This window comes from Lacerta agilis, chromosome 1, assembly GCF_009819535.1.
Source record: "Lacerta agilis isolate rLacAgi1 chromosome 1, rLacAgi1.pri, whole genome shotgun sequence".
NCBI classification, from domain to species: Eukaryota; Metazoa; Chordata; class Lepidosauria; order Squamata; family Lacertidae; genus Lacerta; species Lacerta agilis.
Genome location: NC_046312.1, coordinates 75040939 through 75061464, shown reverse-complemented (window position 1 = coordinate 75061464; position 20526 = coordinate 75040939). Strand labels below are relative to the sequence as shown.

General features: G+C 43.4%; 2 protein-coding genes across 3 annotated transcripts in view; both read left to right on the top strand.

Annotated features, from left to right (window-relative positions):
• The first annotated feature begins 1985 nt into the window (after positions 1–1985).
• RPLP2 (ribosomal protein lateral stalk subunit P2) lies at positions 1986–9165 on the top strand. The gene is made up of 5 exons (XM_033155606.1): positions 1986–2107; positions 3278–3401; positions 5363–5411; positions 8169–8264; positions 9047–9165. The coding sequence occupies exons 2-5, from the start codon at positions 3279–3281 to the stop codon at positions 9121–9123; spliced, it is 345 nt and encodes a 114-aa protein (XP_033011497.1). The 5' UTR covers positions 1986–2107; position 3278; the 3' UTR covers positions 9124–9165.
• A 6240-nt stretch (positions 9166–15405) lies between these two features.
• PNPLA2 (patatin like phospholipase domain containing 2) overlaps positions 15406–20526 on the top strand; it is a 31818-nt gene continuing 26697 nt past the window's right edge. Inside the window, exon 1 of one of the 2 annotated variants that reach the window (XM_033155592.1) lies at positions 15406–15662. In XM_033155592.1, the coding sequence (XP_033011483.1) occupies positions 15476–15662 (187 nt within the window). In that variant the 5' untranslated portion in view covers positions 15406–15475. The remainder of the gene's footprint in view (positions 15663–20526) is intronic. The other variant, XM_033155583.1, reaches the window with a different exon arrangement.

Below are 20526 nucleotides of genomic sequence, written 5' to 3'. Positions count from 1 at the left end.
TAATGCTAAGCCAAACCATGGCTTAGTGCAAATGTGCAAGCTCCTGAAGAGATCATTGCCACTTTGTTTCTCCTCTGGTCCTACTGTGGCTGCATTGCTGGGAGCTAAGGTTTTGTTTGGCTTGGCATGTCATTTTCAAGCTCCTGGTTTGTCTTCTTCAGACTGCGAGAACCAATATTGCTAACAGTGGATTATTTGCTGAGCCTGGCTTCCAATGGCATGCTAAACCAAACCACGGCTTAACTCATAGCAGCACAGGAGGAACACAAGCAACAAAACAACCTCATTCTACTCTCCTGCAGCCTACAGAGTTATAGATTAATATTAAAACACAGTTTAGCTTAATTGGAAGCTGGTTTAGTGTATCTCACTCCTGACAAGTGTGGCTGCAGCCTCTCATTCTTTCTCTTCTGCTGCACTTCCTTTGTGCTATTCATTGGCTGCTTTCAGAAACTAATGTTCTCCTCTGCCAAACTGGTCTTCGCATCACCATCATTTTAATAGCTGTTTCTTGAGAACTACAGTAGTTCTGGATCTAAGGGTCACGAGACCAAGAAACAGGATGAAGACATGGGTGTAGAAAGGAATGGCAAAATTCATTGCTCTTTCTCACTATTTTAAATGATCGAGAGAATGGAGCAATTCCCCTGTATGCAACACTTACAACATTAGAAGCTTTTTTAGTTTAGAGAAAAGGCGATTCAAGAGGCAACATGACAGACGTATAAAATTCAGGGTGCTATGAAGAAAGATCGTAGAAAAAATATTTTCTTTGTCTCACCTCACCTAACATTAGAACTCAAGAGACATCCAGTGAACCTATCTGAAGAAGTGTGCATGCACACGAAAGCTCATACCAGGAACAAACTCAGTTGGTCTCTAAGGTGCTACTAGAAAGAATTTTCGATTTTGTTTTGACTATGGCAGACCAACACGGCTACCCACCTGTAACTGGATCCAGTGAACCTGAATGTTGGAAGATTTAGGACAGACAAAATAAAGTACCTCTCTTTGCACAGCACATAGTTAATTAAACTCACTCCCACAAGAGGCAAGTGATGGCCACCAACTTGGATGACTTTAAAAGAGTGTTAAGATAAATTCAGGGCTATGAACTCTGATGGTTATGTTCTACTTCCAGTACCAGAGGCAGTATTCTTCTGAATACCAGTCACTGGAAACTGCAGGAGGCGAGAGTATTCTCGCACTCAGGTCCTGCTTGCGGGCTTCCCACAGGCATCTGGTTGAGCAAATCCCAGCCCTACGTGGAGATGCTGTGGACTAATCCTAGAACCCTGTGCATGCAAATCATATGCTCCTTCACTGAGGCAAAGCCTTTCATGGAGCTTACTGGCAAGTCAGTGTACTTGGGACTGAAACACCCCTAGGGCTCAAAAGGTTACAGCAGTATACCCCCCCCCCCCAAAAAAAAATAGTAAACAGACGAAAAGAGAGACAGGTATGAGAAACTGCTCCTCAGTGTTCACTTATGCAGCAGTCCTCACACAGTTTCCTGGGAATAACCCCCACTGAGCTCAATTGAGTTTACTTAGAAGGAAACGTATCTACCGGTAGGTTTATAGCGTTACTGAGTCTGAGAAAGCTGCACAAATCCTACGCATGTTTTCTCATAGGCAAATCTGTTCAGAAACATCGCCCTTGGCTGGCCGCCTTAAAGGGCTTAGTAGCCTAACAGAAATGAAAACGCAGGCTGTATTCACACAGCTCCACCGGCTAACGCGTAATTCAGAGCCGCCGCCGCCGCCGCCGCCACAAATAAAATAAAATAGAGCCTCTTCCCCTTCATAGGGCGCTTGCTGACTCCTCTAATCCCGAGACGGCAGTCGCAGAGACCGATTCCTCCCTACGGGCGTCGCTGATGCCTCTAGTGACATGGCGGCTGCACAGGCCGGCAGGAAGCGTCTCACTTCCGTTTAGCGCTACGACCGTAAGGGCTCCGCTAACTATGCGGCTTCTGGTTGGCTACGCCTTGCGTCCAATGAGAAACCCGGTTGTTGGAGAGTACTGGGAAGAACCCCGCGCCGTAGGCTCCTCCCTTTCCTTTTTGCTGTCGCCGTCGTAGAGATCGCACGTCCAGAAGCCCGAAGTAAGTAGGTTTGGGGGCTTCTTTTACTCCGCGCCCCCACTTTTTTGGTAATGGATGCGTCCAGAACGCGCTTAGATTCCATCTCCACCGCCTGCCGTTGCGCGGGTTTATAATCCGGGTAGGCCGTACCATGTGGGCCAGGGTGGAAGAGGTGAGATGGCGGCCATGTGCTTCCTGATCCAGGTTAGGGAAGGCCTGGCTGGAAAGCAGAGGAGCTTGTGATCGTGATGGTCTGTGACGAAAGGCTGCGGAGGGCATATCATAGAAACAGCGAAGGCGAAGGGAGTGCTTTAGAAACCTCCCGGGCAAAAAGAGCGAGTGGAGGTGGTGGGAAGCAGCGCCTCCCATTCCGATTTAAAATAAAAGTTTAGAGGTTTCAACAAGTGGGGTAAGATGCTTTTTTTGCCCTGGTAAGCGACTGTAGTGCATTTGGTTTTCCAATTTCCGGCATGTTCTGGCGATGGAAAGTTGAAACTTAAAATCTAAGCGGCATGGCGGCTTTGTCCAACGTGAATGTGGGAGTTTCTTTTTCTAAGTAAGGAAATATTTCGCTGGATAAAAGCTTAGTGTGGTTTGGACCAAAGTGAAGATGTGATGGTAGCACGTGCCTCCCGTGAGGGGGCTTATTTTAAAATCCCCCTGAAGTGAAATTGTTAATTTTTTTATAGCCCCCCTTCCGCCCAAGTTAAATATTTAATTTTCAGATGAAAGAACATATTGTGTGTTTTAATGTAAGAAGAGGCTACTTTATACCAAGTCAGGCTGCTGGTTCATCTGCCACAGCATTGTCCAGTCCTGAATAGTGGTGGCATTGCAGTATGGTGAAGAAGTCTTGCAGCATTCACTACTACAGTAGATCCTTTTTAAAATAAAAGTAGTAATCTCAGGAATTGAACCTGGTGTATTCTGCAGGCGAAGTATGTATTCTAAATAGGAGTTATTTACTGGATGCCCCCAATATGGAATACATAAGGTTAGTTCTTAAGTATATAGATATACTGTATCAAAAATTATGAGGGCAGCTATGTATACTCCCCTGGAACTTTTGGTGGTATCATCCATTTTAAAACTCACTGGACTATCATATGTGTTAAACACAGGAAAAATCATCTGCTCTTCAAATAAGTATCGGCCAATTAAAAAAATAAATCTTTTTTTTTCCTTTTCCAGAATGCGCTACGTTGCAGCTTACCTTCTTGCTGTCCTTGGGGGCAATGAGTGCCCAAGCTCAAAAGACTTAAAGAAAATTCTTGACAGTGTAGGCATTGAGACGGACGATGAACGTGTGAATAAGGTGAGTGACAGATAGGTGTGCAGTGTGCCATAGATGCCATTCATTGAAAAGAGTACACTGGACCACAAGCCCCTTATCGCCCAAAGAGAGACAATTCAAAATGAAGGCTTGAAGAATGTTGTTCTTGGTTGCTGTTTCACAAGTATTATCTGGATATTTCCTGTGCACTTCTCAGCTGCTTTGGGGCTAACTTTTAGTGTCCAGAATTAATTGGAGTACAGTGGTACCTCTGGTTACGTACTTAATTTGTTCCGGAGGTCCGTTCTTAACCTGAAATTGTTCTTAACCTGAAGCACCACTTCAGCTAATGTGACCTCTCGCTGCCGCTGCACCGCCAGAGCATGATTTCTGTTCTTATCCTGAAGCAGAGTTCTTAACCTGAAGCGTTATTTCTGGGTTAGCGGAGTATGTAACCTGAAGCGTATGTAACCCGAGGCACTGTAACTCTAATACTATACTGCATATCCTGTACTAATGAGACTTCCATTGGTTTTATTTTCAATAATAATTTCCCAAGTCCGTGCAGAGTAAAATTCCCGCTTTACTGGGTGTATATGCATTTTAGCATAAATTGTTCAGGGGGCTCTATTGACCAGAACTTTGGGTTGGATCTAGACTAACACCATGAATGAACTCAGAAATAAACCACATTGGGTCAGTGAATCCTACTTCCAGATAAGTGTGAAAAAAGTAAAGTGTTAAATAATTCTGTTCCAGCCATACAAGAGATTATTTAACTGAGCAGAAGGAGCTATAAGATAGTAAATGTAATACTGCTTGACATTGTCCCTATATGCTGCAGTTTCTTGAATTACCACTTTCTAAGGGAAACAAAATCTACCATTGGCCTTATATGCTTATCTGAGCAGAAAAGTGCAGTTGTCATAACAGGGATTTATTTATTTATTTTGTATACTGAAGATCACAGGGTGGTTTATAGTATAAAAATAAAAAATGAGATCACAAAATACATAGAAAACAAACCAATAACCCCTCTCCCACAAACATATTTCAAACACCATAAATTGGTGTAAGCAGCCAAAGGCCTGGTTATAGAAGGCTTGTTCTGAGATAGAAGCTCTACAGTTCAGTGTTGCATCTTTCTTTGGCTTCTGGACTTAATGCCAACAGGAAAGAAGAGCAGATTGCAAGCTGTCATAGCTCAATTCTGTGTGTGCCATATCTGTCTCTTCTAGTATTAATATTGGGACAACTGGTAGCCATGTAGAATTTGTATAGCATAAAAAGAAATGCAAATTAATGTTTTCTGTCTTAAAATTTACTATGTTTATACACAACCTAAATGAGCTAAGCAGCAATGAAAAAAACACCTTTGCTTAATGAAAGGGTATCACTTTTTACACAGAAGGTTAATTTTTAAAAGTCCCAACATTTTGGCTTATCTTGGTAGTTTTTCGGCCATTATTAGTAGTTTCTACCAACCTTCCCTGTTCCTTCAATCACTCCGTGATAGACTTTGAAGAAATAAATATACTTCTGCCTTCTCAAAAGTCCAGCAAGCATAATGGGAAACTCATGATTTCCCCCAGCCACCCACCCAAGGAAATATGGGGTTTGTATAAAAACAATTCAGTTTATTTGAGTTCTTGACTCAGATGAGATTCCAGATGAACATCATGCTGTGCTTGGTAAGAGGTTATTTTATTCCTACTTGGATAGCTAATCTTGACTGTAGTTAACCAAAAATGCCCTGGGGATCACTATATTCTTTGTGCAAAGCTGCAATAACGCATCTGAGAATATGGTAATCTCTTTCTGAGTTCAGTGTGGCACAGTGCAGTTTCCCCAGGGCAGCTCTAGGCAAGACCAATTGTATTATTATTTTTAAGTGTTTTGAGTTGCTTCAGTTTCGCAGTATTTTGGCACAGTTGTTAGTTCTTTAGTTCCCTGCACTTAGAAACTTTTTTTTTAGCTAACACTTTTCAACTTGCTTCCCACAGGTCATTAGTGAGCTGAATGGGAAAAACATTGAAGATGTCATCTCCCAAGGTGAGTTTAAAATGGAGATGGGGTTTGAAAGGGACCGTGAGTCTCTCTTTGGCACTGAAGGTGTTGGGGCAGAGAGCTCACTAGTTCAGAGGCATTTAACTATTTTGCTTACAGTAGAGAGGGTTGTTGGGAGTGAAATTGCCAGTGTGAAAAGGTGCAACATGGTTCAATCTTGAAATAGTCAAGTGGCCAAACTTTTAATAATTACTAAGCATAGCAAATGGCAATCCAGAGTGTTATCAATAAATATGTGTGGCATTAATGGAATATGCTGGGAAATGTAATAGGTCCATCCTAATTCCTACAGGCTCATGCTGGTGCCTGCTGGGTTTCGCTGGTGGACCACATTAATTTGGGGAAACCCTCATAAAAACAGGCACTTGCTTGTTGCCTGTTTGTATAGAGGATGTTCTCAACAAATAACTGTTTAAAAAGCAGCATTGCTTCCTGGTAAAAAAATAACTTGCTGGTTGAATGGGTCTCTAAAAAGAATGACAATTTCTGTCTTGCCAGTTTGCTCTATTAAAGTCTTCTGCTGCCATCTTTCTCCATCCACCATGCCTCCTTCTGTGATAAAATATTGAAGCTATTTGTCCTAGTCCCAACTTCATACCCCCCCCCTTCCATCTCCCTCAAGCTATCTTGCTTGGTGAGATGACCACCCTACCAGCCTCTCCCCACGTTTCCTTTATCCTGTCTGCCCCTCACCTCCTGGTATTCTCCGTACATCTTAGCACCAATACTTGGAATATATGGGTTGCATTTCAGGTATATCTCAACATCCTGCTTCTTCACTGGTCAACTTTTTTCTGCCCTCTGCCTCTGGACTTTTGGGACATGCTGTGTATTTCCTAGTGTCTCGTGTTTCTCTATTACACTTTCTCTTTCCCTGTTCAGTCTCTGCGATATTGCTGATTGTGCCCTTAGGTAGAATTCTTGTTACAGGCTGGTTCTTTTCCATCCTGTCTTCGTTGTTTGCTCACTATTTCCATTGTGGCAGTGCCTTCTGGACATACAGAGAACCTTCAAGGCTTGTTCATTGGTCCCATGCTACTCATCGTTTGTATACTTGGACAACTTGTTTTTATAAATTCAGCAGTAGCAGTATAACTTTTGTGCTGCCTTTCGATAGTAATCCATGCTCAAGGCAGCTCACAACACCAAAATATTTTACATAATTCATTAACAGTTACAAGCTATGACAAAATTTAAGCAGGTGTATGCGCAGTGAACTAATGAAAACATCTCATGGTGGACAAATATGTAATGAAATAAATTCAACAGTAATATAAGTATATTTTGCTGGTAATCAAGTTGTGTGTGTGTGCATGCGCACACACATATATATCACACACACACCCGGATTACCAACAAAAAATAATGCGTATCCAAAACTATATTTTGCCCCAGCAACAACAGTGCTGCACCCTGATGGTCCCTGGGCATCCTGAGGAGCATGTCAAAGTCTTCCCTCCCAGGTCTTTTTGTGCTCTTTGTAGCATCCATCTTGTAGACCAGCAGTGAAGCCTTGGCTTTGTTTTGGATTGTTCCCTAACACACCCACCCACTGTTAAGTCATGTCAACCAACATTGTAAAACACTCTCGTTTGGTCATCTCTCAACCTGATTATAGCAAGCTTCCATGTTGTTTTCCCTTGTCCTGCCTGCTTGACACCCATTGAACTCCTCTTGAATGCCAGCACAGTGGTACTACCTCTCTTCCTGTGAAGCCCTTCTGAACCCTCCATCCTTGTGTGGCCACTCCCCCTCCTTTTTGTTTCCACTGGCAAAATGTTGGAAGCTCCTTTCAGGAGGGACTTGCATTTTAGACTCTTGGGTGCCATGTAAATTGTTGGTGCTGAATACATAGTCATAGTAACTATAATGATATGGTTGCTCCTGTTACTATAACAGTTATATCCTTGATTATCTGATAATGTTGATGTGTCTAGATGCCTGCAGGAAAACTGGTACAGCAAACTACAGGACTTGTTAATGCTTATATGAGGCCCTTTGTATTTGTTCTAAATAAAGGGGTTTTTTGTACACTTAAATTACCGGTGGTACTTGGCTCTGCTGTTATGCATAATCTTTTCTGAGAATATGCTGAATAGTTATAAAATGTGTTTACTCTTCTGGCTCCAGGAATGCCATGCAATTGTTTAGATTTATATTCCTAGAAACAAAGAACAGGCATTTCCCCACTGACGTGCTTGTTCTCACAAGGGAAATAGTATATTGCCAACTTCCCTGGAACTGTTCGCATTAATTGGTAGCTAGTCTTTAAATCTCTAGGGTCAATCCATCATGTAACTTCTGCAGTTGCACTGTGTACTCCTTACCACAGTTCTAAGTTTGGCCTCATGCTGCTAATGGGAACAAAACATTCCCACTGGTTGCATGGGAGAAGGGCATTCAAGGACCAGTTGGCCTGGTTTATATTAAGACTTCCTTTTCTGGCACCTGGTGTGAGTTTGGTGGTCAACTGAAGTTGACCACTGGTATTGTGTCAATAACCTGTAGTGTCTGATGTATTGGGGACCAACAACCTGAGGCGCTTGTGACAAAACTGATCTTCTAAGGTGCTAGGCAAAAGTTCATCCTTCTGTTCCTCCCTTTATCAGAAATAGACTGGGGCTGGAAGGGGGGAAAGGGTTGGGCAGTAGGGAACAGTGCAGAATTGGGGGGTTTGTCCTCAGGTTTCTCTCTCGTTGGCTTCATATACAGTTCTTCATTTTCCTTGTTAATGTCCCCCAGGTAACAGCAAGCTTGCCAGCATGCCAGTTGGTGGGGCTGTAGCAGTTTCTGCTGGAGGTCCTGCTGCTCCTGCTGCAGGTGCTGCACCAGCAGCTGGTAAGTATAATGGGTCATGAAAAGGAAGGGATGGGCGGGCAGGCAGACATCAAGCGGAAAAAGACTTCTAGAGAGGAATCCAAAAACTTATAATTTCACATTGAGTAGCCACGGTCCATGAGATTAACTGAACAATTTGTATGATATGAGTTGCTATTTTATCACTTGGTTGCATTTGGAAACCTTGCCCAGTTCGACATGAAAAAAATGTCTTGGCAATTGCTCATCCAGTTGTAAGGAAAACATTATTGCAAGGTAATGTTGTAGCTCAGACTTCAGACACATTCTCTTCAGCTATGATACTCTGATTTGGTATGGATGCTGAGACCCAGCCAGTCTTCTCTGCTTTCTTTTTACCTGCCTTTTTGCTTATTTGCGGTAGGTAATGTTGGCATGTTGTATGTAACATGGGGTTACAAAGTGAAGTGAGACATCTTACGGCCTACATGAGTGCTGAATCTAATACAACTTGTTGATGAGCAGTGTCTGCCTTCAGCTATTTGCATCATGACTTTGTTTGGATTATCTTCTAACTCCCGATTGGTTGACTCTCACGCCTCATATTTAAGGCAGCTGCGGTTCTAGCGGTGATGGGGACATGTGATGCTCTGGTTGTTTCCTGAGCTACGGCTTGCATCACCCTTAGCCATTTACCACGCTGGAGGGAGTTAAACAATGTTTGAGGGCCATAGATTCCCCACCACTAGTATATAGAATGAGCCTATAAAAATGCTGTTTTGAGAGTTGTTGGCTAAACTGTCTATATCTACTTGTCTTTTCAGCTGAGGAGAAGAAAGAAGAAAAGAAAGAAGAGTCTGAAGAATCTGATGATGATATGGGATTTGGGCTGTTCGATTAAACTTTTGAGGGCTAGTCTATAATAAAACTTGGTTAAAATATTGTTTTGTTGTGACGTACTTCATAAGTTTCCTTGCTTTCTGTATGTACAGTGTTCTGAATCATTTGGTAATGCTTTAGAAGTGGCATCTTGTGATAAAGTTACAACCCTTGTTACTGTTTTTGTGAATTACGGATTTTCTAGAGTGTGGTTCAAAGCAGTTTGGTATTAACATCATAAAGTGAGCAGTTGGATGCTATTTAACTGTGCTAAGAGATTAAAAATAGGTTTTTCCACAACAAAATAAGTTTTTGCAGTAACTAAAATATTTGGAAGAGAAATAGGCCTTTTATAAAAACCAGGAGGCAGCTTGTTCATGCTGTTACACCTTAAATGTGATGCCTTAATCAGATACCTGTATATGTCAGGTGTAGAGGCAGACAAGCTAATGCCTTTTACACAGATTTTTGTTCACTTTATAGAAATTTAGTAAGAGTGTTTCAAAATGTGCATCAGAATAAGCCACATTTTGAATTCAAAAGAAGAAGAAGAAGAGTTTGGATTTGATATCCCGCTTTTCACTACCCGAAGGAGTCTCAAAAGCGGCTAACATTCTCCTTTCCCTTCCTCCCCCACAACAAACACTCTGTGAGGTGGGTGGGGCTGAGAGACTTCAAAGAAGTGTGACTAGCCCAAGGTCACCCAGCAGCTGCATGTGGAGGAGCAGAGACACGAACCCGGTTCCCCAGATTACAAGTCTACCACTCTTAACCACTACACCACACTGGCTCTCAGACTTCTAAAGGGTTAAATGTTCTACAAAACTAATACTGAATTATGGTCAAATCAAGGAGCAGTATACAACCATGCAGAACCACCTCCTGGTTACGAGACTTCACTATGTCTTGCCCATTCTGAGAAGTTTTTAAAAATTAGATTTTTTGCTTTTATTGCCATAAACTTTGCTCTTCTGTGTTGGTATGAAATACAGAGTTAAAGGCATGGCCCCCATACCCCTATGAAGAATATGAAATATATTTAAAACACAGGGCAGTTGAAATATATATATTTAAAATACATTTAAATTAGGGTTGTGATATTTCAAAAAGCGAAAATCTGGACAGAATAGTTGAATTAATTTTTATTTTTTGCAAGAACTCAAAAAGGTGGGTTTTTGCTATTTTTTTTAGGAAAATCTGCAAAAAACCAACACTTCTGATATGGGCTGCCATATGTTCACGTTTTCCCATAGACTTTAACCGTGTACGAAAAATTCTGCCTAAACACCATTTTCAACAGACTAATCCCAGCTATGTCCAGGGATTTCTGGATATATGGCAGACCTATTTAAATATATTTAGAATACAAGGGAGCTGAAATCCTCCAGCAGGTTTTCCACCCCTGCTTTAAAGAATCTGATGGCCGAGGCAGAAAAAGCAGTCCATGTAACACATGGCATTGCATACACTCAATATTATACTGGCCCTTGCCTCCCAAATATGAAGTAGAAAAAATGGATATAGTAAAGTGTGATGGCCAAACCAAAGTAGCATAACCTCATAAATTGATGAAAAATTCTAATTTGAACCCAGATTGGTGCCGTTTGATATCTTGTCTGCTTTGTGGCCTTCATGAAGCAAAATAATTGCAATACAGTTCCTCAAGTGACAGGAAATGTAAAGTGAGCTAAAAATTTCCTGCAAGCTGCTCCAGGTAATTAAAATGCAGCAATTTTGTTAGATGTAACTTCTTCGAGCCAAATTCAGCAGTAGTGCATGGATTGCATATTTCCCCACAGAGTCTTTCTTACTTTAATAGGCATGGGTGCACTTAACAGTGTTGCATTTTGGGTTTGTTTGCTGCAAATTACGTGGACCAGTAGATGGGTCTGATTTAGGAAAACGGCTAACAAGGTTTTAACACTGTGAAGACAAACTAGGAAAAATGGCTGGGGAGTGTTTGTGTGTGTCTCCTTGCTTCATATTTAGCTTCTGGCCAGTTAAAGGCATGGCCCCCATACCCCTATGAAGAATATTTACAACTATTTATAGGCTCAAGCTTGGCTCCAAAAATTAGGGCGCATTATGCTGGCTGTGCTGTGCTTAGAGAGCCAATTGTAAACCTGCATTGACTGTATACAGTTAAGATCACAGAATCATAGTTGGAAGGGACCCTGGTGATCATATAGTCCAAGCCCTTGCAATGCAGGAATATGCACCTGTCCCTTATGGAAATTAACTTGCAATCTTGGTGTTATCAGCCCCACACTTGTGTCCAGTACCTTGGAATATGGATGTAATTGACTTTGTCCATTCACCTAAGACGGTATTTTTAAATAATGTTTTTCTTGAAGACTGTTAGGAAACTTGAAAGTAGCATCCAGTAACAACATAACTTCGCTTCTTTAATACATAGGTATTGCACCATGTTACAGGTATAAAATGCAGCAATTATGTAAACAGAACTAGATACTTTTTCCTCAGAGTGCATATGCTTGTAAAAATGCAATGCACTGCATAAAAGGAAACTGCTGCCGTAGAGTGTACAACACGAGTTCTAAATATTGGCACAGAAGCAAAAACAGCTATAATAAGTGCCTTGGGCAAAGTGCAAAGGCAACCCTATAATGGACTATGGACTTCTTAGTTAGTCTTGAGTAAAAGCTGGCTGGTTCCTAATTCCAGTGAAGTTTGGATATTTTAGCATCATGTTTTTTAAAAGGATGGGAAAATTCTGTGACCAAACTATAGTGTTTTCATATGTAGGCAGCAAGCAAGCCATAGTTGTTTACATTCCTTTCAATGGGTTTGAGACAGCAGCAGGCTCTTACTGAATAGGAGAGGTCTATTATAGGGTCCACTCACAGTGTCAGATATTCAGCCTATGAACAGGCATGTGACACACTGTAAATGAAAATACGGTTTAGAGAACACTGTGGCTTCTGGCTGAAAGAGCTGACTTTGGGAGAAATGCACACATACCATTATTGTTTGTCCACCTCTCCCTCTTGTTTCTGTAGAATATTATCAAAGGATTTCTATTCACATTCCCTGCCCCTCCTGGAGTCCAATGCATATGCGTAGACAGAACAATATGTAAAATAATAACTTCAGCAGTGTTATTAAAACAAAAGTGTATTTCAGAGGATCAGAGCTGAATTCCAGAGATTCACCAGAGGCTCAAGGTAAAGGTAAAGGGACCCCTGACCATTAGGTCCAGTTGCGGACGACTGGGGTTGCGGTGCTCATCTGGCTTACTATTGATTACATTTCAGTTCTACAAGGTACCATTTCTCATATATGCTTACAAAGATAGACCGCTGCAACCACACAACACAGCCCACCTGCCATATCTGGTTACCTTTACGAGTCCAAACCTTTTGTTGAAAGTATTCCAGCTGGCCTAGGTACCAGTTTCATAAATTTTCTGCTTCCACTTTCTAACTTCTAGTATGACTGAAAACGGGGGTGGTGAAAGTAAATGGAAAGATGCTAAAACCCTATGACGTGATCTTGGGTAGTAGGCATCTATAGGACGTTCAGGATTTTTGACAAATAATTGGTACCTTTCATGATCGCTGCAGTTAGTATGTGACCTCCACTATACTGGACTACAACTCCCATCATCTGTGATGGTTTCATCTGCTAAATTTCAACTTGGAATGCAACTTAAAAGGCATGTCTGCACTGCCTCCCTAACACTCATGGCAGGACAAACAGGATTGCTGAGGAATTATTTCAATGATTTCCTCCATTCCATTTCATGCTAGCATAAAAGGTAAAGGGACCCCTGACCATTAGGTCCAGTCGTGGACAACTCTGGGGTTGCAGCGCTCATCTTGCTTTACTGGCTGAAGGAGCTGGCGTACAGTTTCTGGGTCATGTGGCCAGCATGACTAAGCTGCTTCTGGCGAACCAGAACAGTACACCAAAATGCCGTTTACCTTCCCGCTGGAGCGGTACCTATTTATCTACTTGCACTTTGTGCTTTCGAACCGTCGACAGAATCGGGAAGCCCTAGGCTCTCTGGTTTAATCCACAGCGCCACCCGTGTCCCTAAAAGGGAAAGGTAACAACTTGTAATTACCGTAATAGATCATGTACTGATGTTGCTAAATATCAAATGTCTCTTTAAAAGATCCCAATTAGTATAGATTATCTCAACTAGATTGCCCAGTTAAATTATCCTTTGATAACTTACCAAATGAATTGCAGTGTTCATGCTGATAATTAACAGTACTAATCTGGTGTGTAAAATCACAATGGATTTCGGTATTCTGATTTTGGCTGTAGACTTGCCAAAGATGAAGCCTGAGCACCAGGTTTCCTTCTTATTTTAGTTGATGTAGATTAAGTTGACATTGATTTTATTTTCATTTTAGTAGCACAGGCCAAACTGATGTGCCATGATTGAATCCACTGTAGGGGGGAAGATGCAAAATCGATCAGGGTATCACCGCGCGGGGTCGGGGTGGTTATTTCTTACTTTGGAAAACATTCTTCCCACCCCTTGCTGCTAAGTGATGCAAATTTTCTGTATAGAAAAATAAGACCCCAGCCCCCAGACCAATGTCTCAAAAACAGAGCAGCCTGGAGAACATGGGAACTGGCTGTTCTCACTTTACATTAGTCCCTGAGGCCCCAATTTTAAAAAGGTTAACATCTGAAGGCCTACTTTTGAAACATAGGCAGCATGACAAGCAAACAATAAAGAAAAACAATGGGATCTCTCTAGGTAGCTTGGACAAAACCGCTAACCCAGACAGACCTTTTCTGTCTAGTTTATTGCAACAGATACACTGGGCTGGTTCGCATATAATACTAAGCCAAACCATGGCCAAGCATGAATGAGTGAGGGGGTCACAGTCACCCTTCATTCTAGCAATGCTGCAAATGGATATGACTACAAGTCTCATTACACCTGACCACTGGCTATGCTGGCTGGTGAGAGTTGTAATCCAAGAACATTGGGAGGGTCACATGTTCCCCATCCCTAGTTGAAAGACCAACAGATTTGTTGAGGCATACATTTTAATGAAATCAAGCCTGCTTTGACACTTCATGCATCTGATTAAGTGGACTCTAACCCACCAAAGGATATGTTAAAATAAATCTGCTTGCTACCAAGGTGCTAACTACAAGGCATTTTTCTTGAGAGCTTTTTTTTTTTGCTGCAACAGACAAGCAGAGCAATCTTGTACATGTTTACTAGTCTTAGGCCCAATGTGTTTTATCACACTCCCTAGTAAGTTTCACAAGCTGGAGGGAGGTAGTGGTGCAGTCGGGCAATTTTAGACTCCGTTTGATAGCTCTCCCATTTTAGACGGTAACGTGCATTATTACTTCACCTCTTGGCAAATGCTACAGCATTTGGGTGACCCTCCTACTTATCCTGCTGAAGAGGGCCCCCTAGCCTTGTCCTGAGAGCACCACCGGAAGATGGTCTAACTTTACTTCTCCCCAAAACCCCTTAACACCCCAATCTCAGCTACGTTTATTTTGGACTGAGCTCCGTGGGGCTCTTTCTCAAGAAAAGAAACGCAAGGAGGGCCTGCACTGCAGACCACCCTCTTCTGATCCTCGCCCTTCAAATCCCCGACCCCTCTGCGCACCACATACGTACCCTTTAACCTCCAGTATGTACACGCGCCCGCGCGTCACCATAACACGCCTGAGGCAACCGCAATGCGCGAGACCTTCAAACTTGGCTTCCTGGGAACGGCAGGATCTCTCCCAAAACAAGCTTATCTGGGTCGAAAGCTACAGCAGCGGCGCTTGCGAAGAGAGCGCCCCCCAGATGCGCGCTCCGGGAGCCCCTGCGATTGGATGCCGCCTCGGAACGCCCTCGAGCTTTCTGGGAAATACACCCCAGCGGCGGGTTGCTTGGAGCCGGTTGGCGAAGGCCGCCCACCTCCTCCTGTCCCAGGTTGGTGCCCGCGCCGCCCTTCCTGTCCGCCGAAGGCTTTCGGCGCCCTCCGACTCCGCCTTCCGAGGGGGCGCGGACAGTGTCGCCGCCGCCTCTGCGCAGCAGCCATTAGCCGTTCGTTGGCGTCGTGGGATTGTGACCAAGCGGGGCTCCTCCCCACTGCAGGCGCGCACCCGATATAACGCTTCCCTCCCAGTCGTCGGCGCTCAGGTGGAGTTTGCTGCGACTAGAGGGAAGGCGGAAGAAGCGAGTGGCAGCGCGGCGACCACCGGGAGAAATCGCTTCCTGCACGCCAGGCGCCGAGAAGGAGCCAGGCAGGGCGATCCACAGAAGCTGCCCAGCCCCGCGCCGGGAGAGCTCGCTCCGTGTCCCTCTTCATCCGTGGTTCCCCGCCTCGCCCCGCATCCGTGAGGGTGTGCGAGGAAGAGGAGGTGGTGGTTGTGAGGCGATGTACCCGCTGGGCTCCACCTGGAATATCTCCTTCGCTGGCTGCGGGTTCTTGGGGGTGTACCACATCGGGGTCGCCAGCTGCCTCCAAGAGCACGCGCCTTTCTTGGTGGCGAATGCCAAGAACATTTATGGCGCCTCGGCCGGAGCCCTGACGGCTACAGCCCTGGTCACTGGAGCCTGCCTAGGTAAGTAGCCTGTCTGTATCATCCTGTGCCTTTGGGTTCCCCTTCTGCGCAGTTGGTGGAAAGCAAAGCAGACCACTGGGAGAGGGGCTCCTTCCTGTCAGTCTTGCCGCTTTCCCTTTCTTTCTGAAGGAGGAATCCAGATGACAGCGCGCGCGCCCCACCACCGAAACTAATGAGTGGGTGTGCTTTTTTACACGCAGAGACCTGGGGGGTGGGGAAACAATACTGATTATTTGACCCACAGAACGGGTGACTCTCACCTTTCCTGGTTCATGTGAACCTGCCTCATGCTGAGTCAGACCTTAGTACTGCATGAAAAACATACGCTCTTTTGCTGAACCATGCCTTTTTCTCTTGCTTGTTATTAATGTGTCACTTGGGTGTGGGTAGGTACAGGCTTGGATTCTGTTTAAAAGGTTTGCATACTTCTGTGGAGATCTCAGGGTTGTTTACAAAAACAATATAAAACTGAAAGAAAGTGTTTTATGTGTTAATTGTTTTTATTTTAAAATGTTATAAAATAAAACACTGCGGGAGAAAATTAATTGTCTTTACCTCCTACCTAAAAGACAATGTTGGTACCAGCTAGGCCTCTGGGGAGGGAATTCCACGAAGGAGGCACTACCTCTTAGAGGGGTATTGCTCCCTGGTTTTCACCTGCCTTACTTTACTTGGATAGTGTGGGGCCCTGGATGATACCCTTGAAAGATGATCTTGAGGCACAGAGAGGTTGATATGGGAGCAGGTTTTCTTCAGGTACCTGAGCCCTAATCTATGTACCTGTAGTGCTTCAAAATGGACTGGAATCCATGGAAGTTATTTCAATGCTGGGAAGATAAGTTTATACCAAGCAGACCGAGGCAATAGTTTAGTACCGGTAACTGTTTTTGAACTAACCAAAGGTTCTGAATTGTCTTCAAAGCAGCATGTACAAGAGTGTGTGTGTATGTATATACAGGGTAAGTCATTTAAAAGAGGCCCCGTGGATACAGAGTACACATGTTCCACGGAGCCTCTTTTAAAAGACTCACCCTGTATATATATATTGTTATGAATCTGTGGGTGCAAGACACCTTACCTTCTTGGAACCAGTTGTTGTTGGCATCTGTCTGTCTTAAGAGACAATGGGGTGCACATTCGGGGGTGAAGTCAGATGGGCTACCTTCTCAGGCTGATGAGTCCCATCTGCCCCGCACTTCCCTCTACAGCAGGGGTCAGCAGCCTAAGGCCCTTGGGCTGGAAGTGGCCTGCAGAGGTTGTTGGACCGGCCTGCGAGCCACCCTTGAACTGAGTTGCCCACTCATGCACTGCGCTAAACCAGCATGGCGTGGCATGGGGACTCGCTTCCGCGGCACCGAAAATCGCATCTGCACAGACGCAGACGCCAAATATCAGCAAAAACAGATATTCTCATAGTAGCATCTTGAAAGCATTTTGCCTTTCCCTAAATATTCATTCATAGTCTTTGGGCTTCATGGATTCAGACCTATGCTTTCTAACATATCTTATAAGTGGTGCTGTTTTGTTAATCTTGATTTTTTATTTGCTTATCTCTCCTGGGACCTGGAACACAATAAAGCTGCATGTCCTCTAAATTAGATCATCTGTTTGTTTTCAAGCCCTCTGTATGCACACTATCTGAAAGGGAGTGTGGTGTGCATTAGGGGGCACTAACTGTTCTTTAAAAGGATAGTACCGGTATTTGTTTTTACCTTCAAAATTGTCTCTCGTGGAATTTCTCATAAAGGTTTCTTATAAAGGCTGCAATACTGTGATTTAATTCTGAGTACTGGTAAATATACTTAGAATTGGGCAGCAAGAATCCTCCGTGAAACATGAGCTTAGTCTGTGCTGGACTGAAGGAAACAAGATGTGAGTTGCCACCTGCCAGCTCTGGACTAGGTGACTCCAAGGTCCATTCCAACCCTAAAATTATGTGATTATTTCCTCCTCGGTTGCAGGGATTTTGCGCCCTTAAGACCCCAACAGATAGAAATCCAGCAGATAAAACAGAGCATTTGTTTGTTGGGAAAACCTTTCATTGCTAATTTTTTATTTGACCTGCAGCAACTGAAGGCCCATGGGCTATGCCAGGGAAACAAGGCAGGGGGTTGGTCAGTTCATTTGCTGGCTCTGCCCTGGGAAGCCTGAGTAGTGAATGCACCAGTACTGTACTTTAGTTGGGCCTTATTCCTCTGGGATGAAGAGTTTGGATTTGGATGACAGGATCATTCTGCATGTAGGGGCAACACAAAGCTTTGTCGCACAACACTTGCTTTGCAAGTAGAGGTTTCCTGATTCAGTCTCTGCTCTGGCATTGCCTGTTAAACAGGGGACTTGACTAGCTGGTGATAAGGAAATACCCTTCTTTGCCTTAGACTTCAAAGAACTTCTGTACTGCTTATCACAGTAGCCAATACTGAACTAGTTAGTGGTCTTGCTCGTTATATAAGGTGGCTTTCTGTATTCCCCAACAGAGACCTGGTGCTAAGCAAGCACAGGGCTGAGCTTTCGCCAGTGGCGTGGCAAGGGGGACGGGGGGCGGTGTGCGCTGGGTGCCACGTCTGGAGTGTGTGTGACAAGATGCCACAAGCAGAGGATCCCGCCACTGTCCGTAGGTTGTTTAAGCGGCGCCGGCCACAAACTGCTATGTACCACGCATGCGTAGTGTTGCATGCATGCACTGTACGTAGTGATGCCGCACGTGCACCCTACGTAGCAATGTAACGCATGTGTCGTATGTAGCGATGCCACGCTTGCATTGTACATAGCGGCGCAACACGTGCGCAGCCAGCGGTTTGCCCCACCCCGGGTGTCGGTTAGCCTTCATTCGCCCCTGGCTTTCGCCATGGCTAATTCCTAACTATAGCATAGCTAGGAAGTTCCCTGGTTTCAGCTTTCCCCATTGCATAGTTATGGAACATTGCTTCCAATGACTTTATTTTAGGCCATGCCTGCTAGTGGGTAGGGGTCTATTTGGGAAGAAGTAGGAAAGCATAATACGTGTTCAGTGCAAGTGGCAATGAAATGACATAGCCATTCGTACATTATGTGAATGTTTACCATGAGTGCACACTTGCCAATGAGCAGCAACCAATCCCGGCTCTTGAATGAGTCTTTCCTACATGTTTTACACATACTGTACATGCAGATTTGCTGCTCACATCCATCTATCTATTCATTTGCTGTCCATTCACCAATATAAATATATATATGCTTTAAAACGGGTGGCTTATGGCCACATCGACCCATGACCAACCTTCTAGGAACTGAAGTAAAACAGTAGGCCTGACCAATTTTTATTTTAAAAATTTGAAACAAATTTAGCGGGATCTTTTGGCACCACAGCAGGAGACTCATGGGATTGGTCGCTAATTTTTGTTATGACAAATTTTGGAAGATAAGGGGGCACAAATAACTGCTTGTGGGAACTGAATGTGTGATGTGGATTAGTCAACCCTTTCCTAAAAGCTTATGGTGCATACTTAAAGCATTAAATGTGTCTTGGCTCTCAGATCTACATTATATGAGTCTGGGGCAGGCCTTATCGCAGCCAATTCTGTTTTTCTGAAAGTATATTGCAAATTGGATATTGTTGTAAATTGGATTTTTGGGTGCCCTCTAGTTAGCAGGCAGTACAGTAAGGTATTGTTGAAGGTGTATTAGATTTTAATTGGATTTTAATTGCCTTTTAATTGTGTCACTTTATCATCAGTAAGAACAGTGTTCAAGTGGCCACTTATTTTAATCTTGCTCGTAATCTTACTAGTAAGCAAAATTAGGCAAATCATTCTGTCATGGAGATTGTACCTTGTGCCGTAATTGCTGGTGATAATGAACATACTTTTGTACTTTGTTTTGTGACTAGTCATCTGAAAGATTCCCTTTCAATTCTATTGGTAATTTAATCAGCTTTGGTGAACAAGAACAGTGTAGGGGAAATTGTCAAGCATTTTTTAGATTGCTTTAAAAAAATGTGTTTGCTGCCATGGTCTCCTTCAGGAAGAAGGGCAGGATGTAAATTGTATTCTTTTAGCTTTTGCCATTCTGGGGCCCTCCAGATGTTCTGAACTAGAACTTCCATCAGCTGCAGAGCACCTGGATGGTGCAGGCTGTTTTACACACAAGCGCACACTAATCTTCATTTACTCAATGCCCACCTAAGCTAGGAGCCATATACATACAGTCATCCCATGGATTCTGGATCGAACACTTCTTTAAAAAGCAAATGGCAGCTGAAACAACCCAAAAAGATATAAAGTGTAGATATGAACTTTGTAGAGGTAGAAACGACAGGAACCCAGGCTTGTTTTGTTACTTTACAGAGGGAGTGATACTAATGAGCATCTAGAAACTTCCAGGTGTAAACTTATTAAGATACACCCCATGGAGTAACCAGACTTACTGGTTATGGGATATATAGTTTTGAAGTGCATTAAAGGTGATGTTACATGCCTCTGAGCTCCAGTTGAACTGGAAATATTGTGTATGCATACAGTATGTGTTTTAATTGTGGCACAGGAAAGGAAATCCATAATTAAGATAGCACAAATTTCTATTAAAACAGACAAACAAATTTAAAGCCTCTTCTGTTCACTATGTATTTGCTATGTGTTATTTATTCTGTAAGGCGTACTTTATCCCTGAATACAAAGTGGATGGGAGATAAAGCCCTGGATGTTGCTTTCAAAATCCACAAGTAGGTAATTAGGTTCCTGCTAGCTCCTTCCCAAAAATCTATCTTGCAGATTCCATACTGGTTGCATTATATGGACATGACCCTTGTTAAAACACTTTTCATTGTCACTCTTTTATGGAGGAAGAACAAATTTGCATTTGCCCTTAGAAAGCTGTTTTTCTTTTT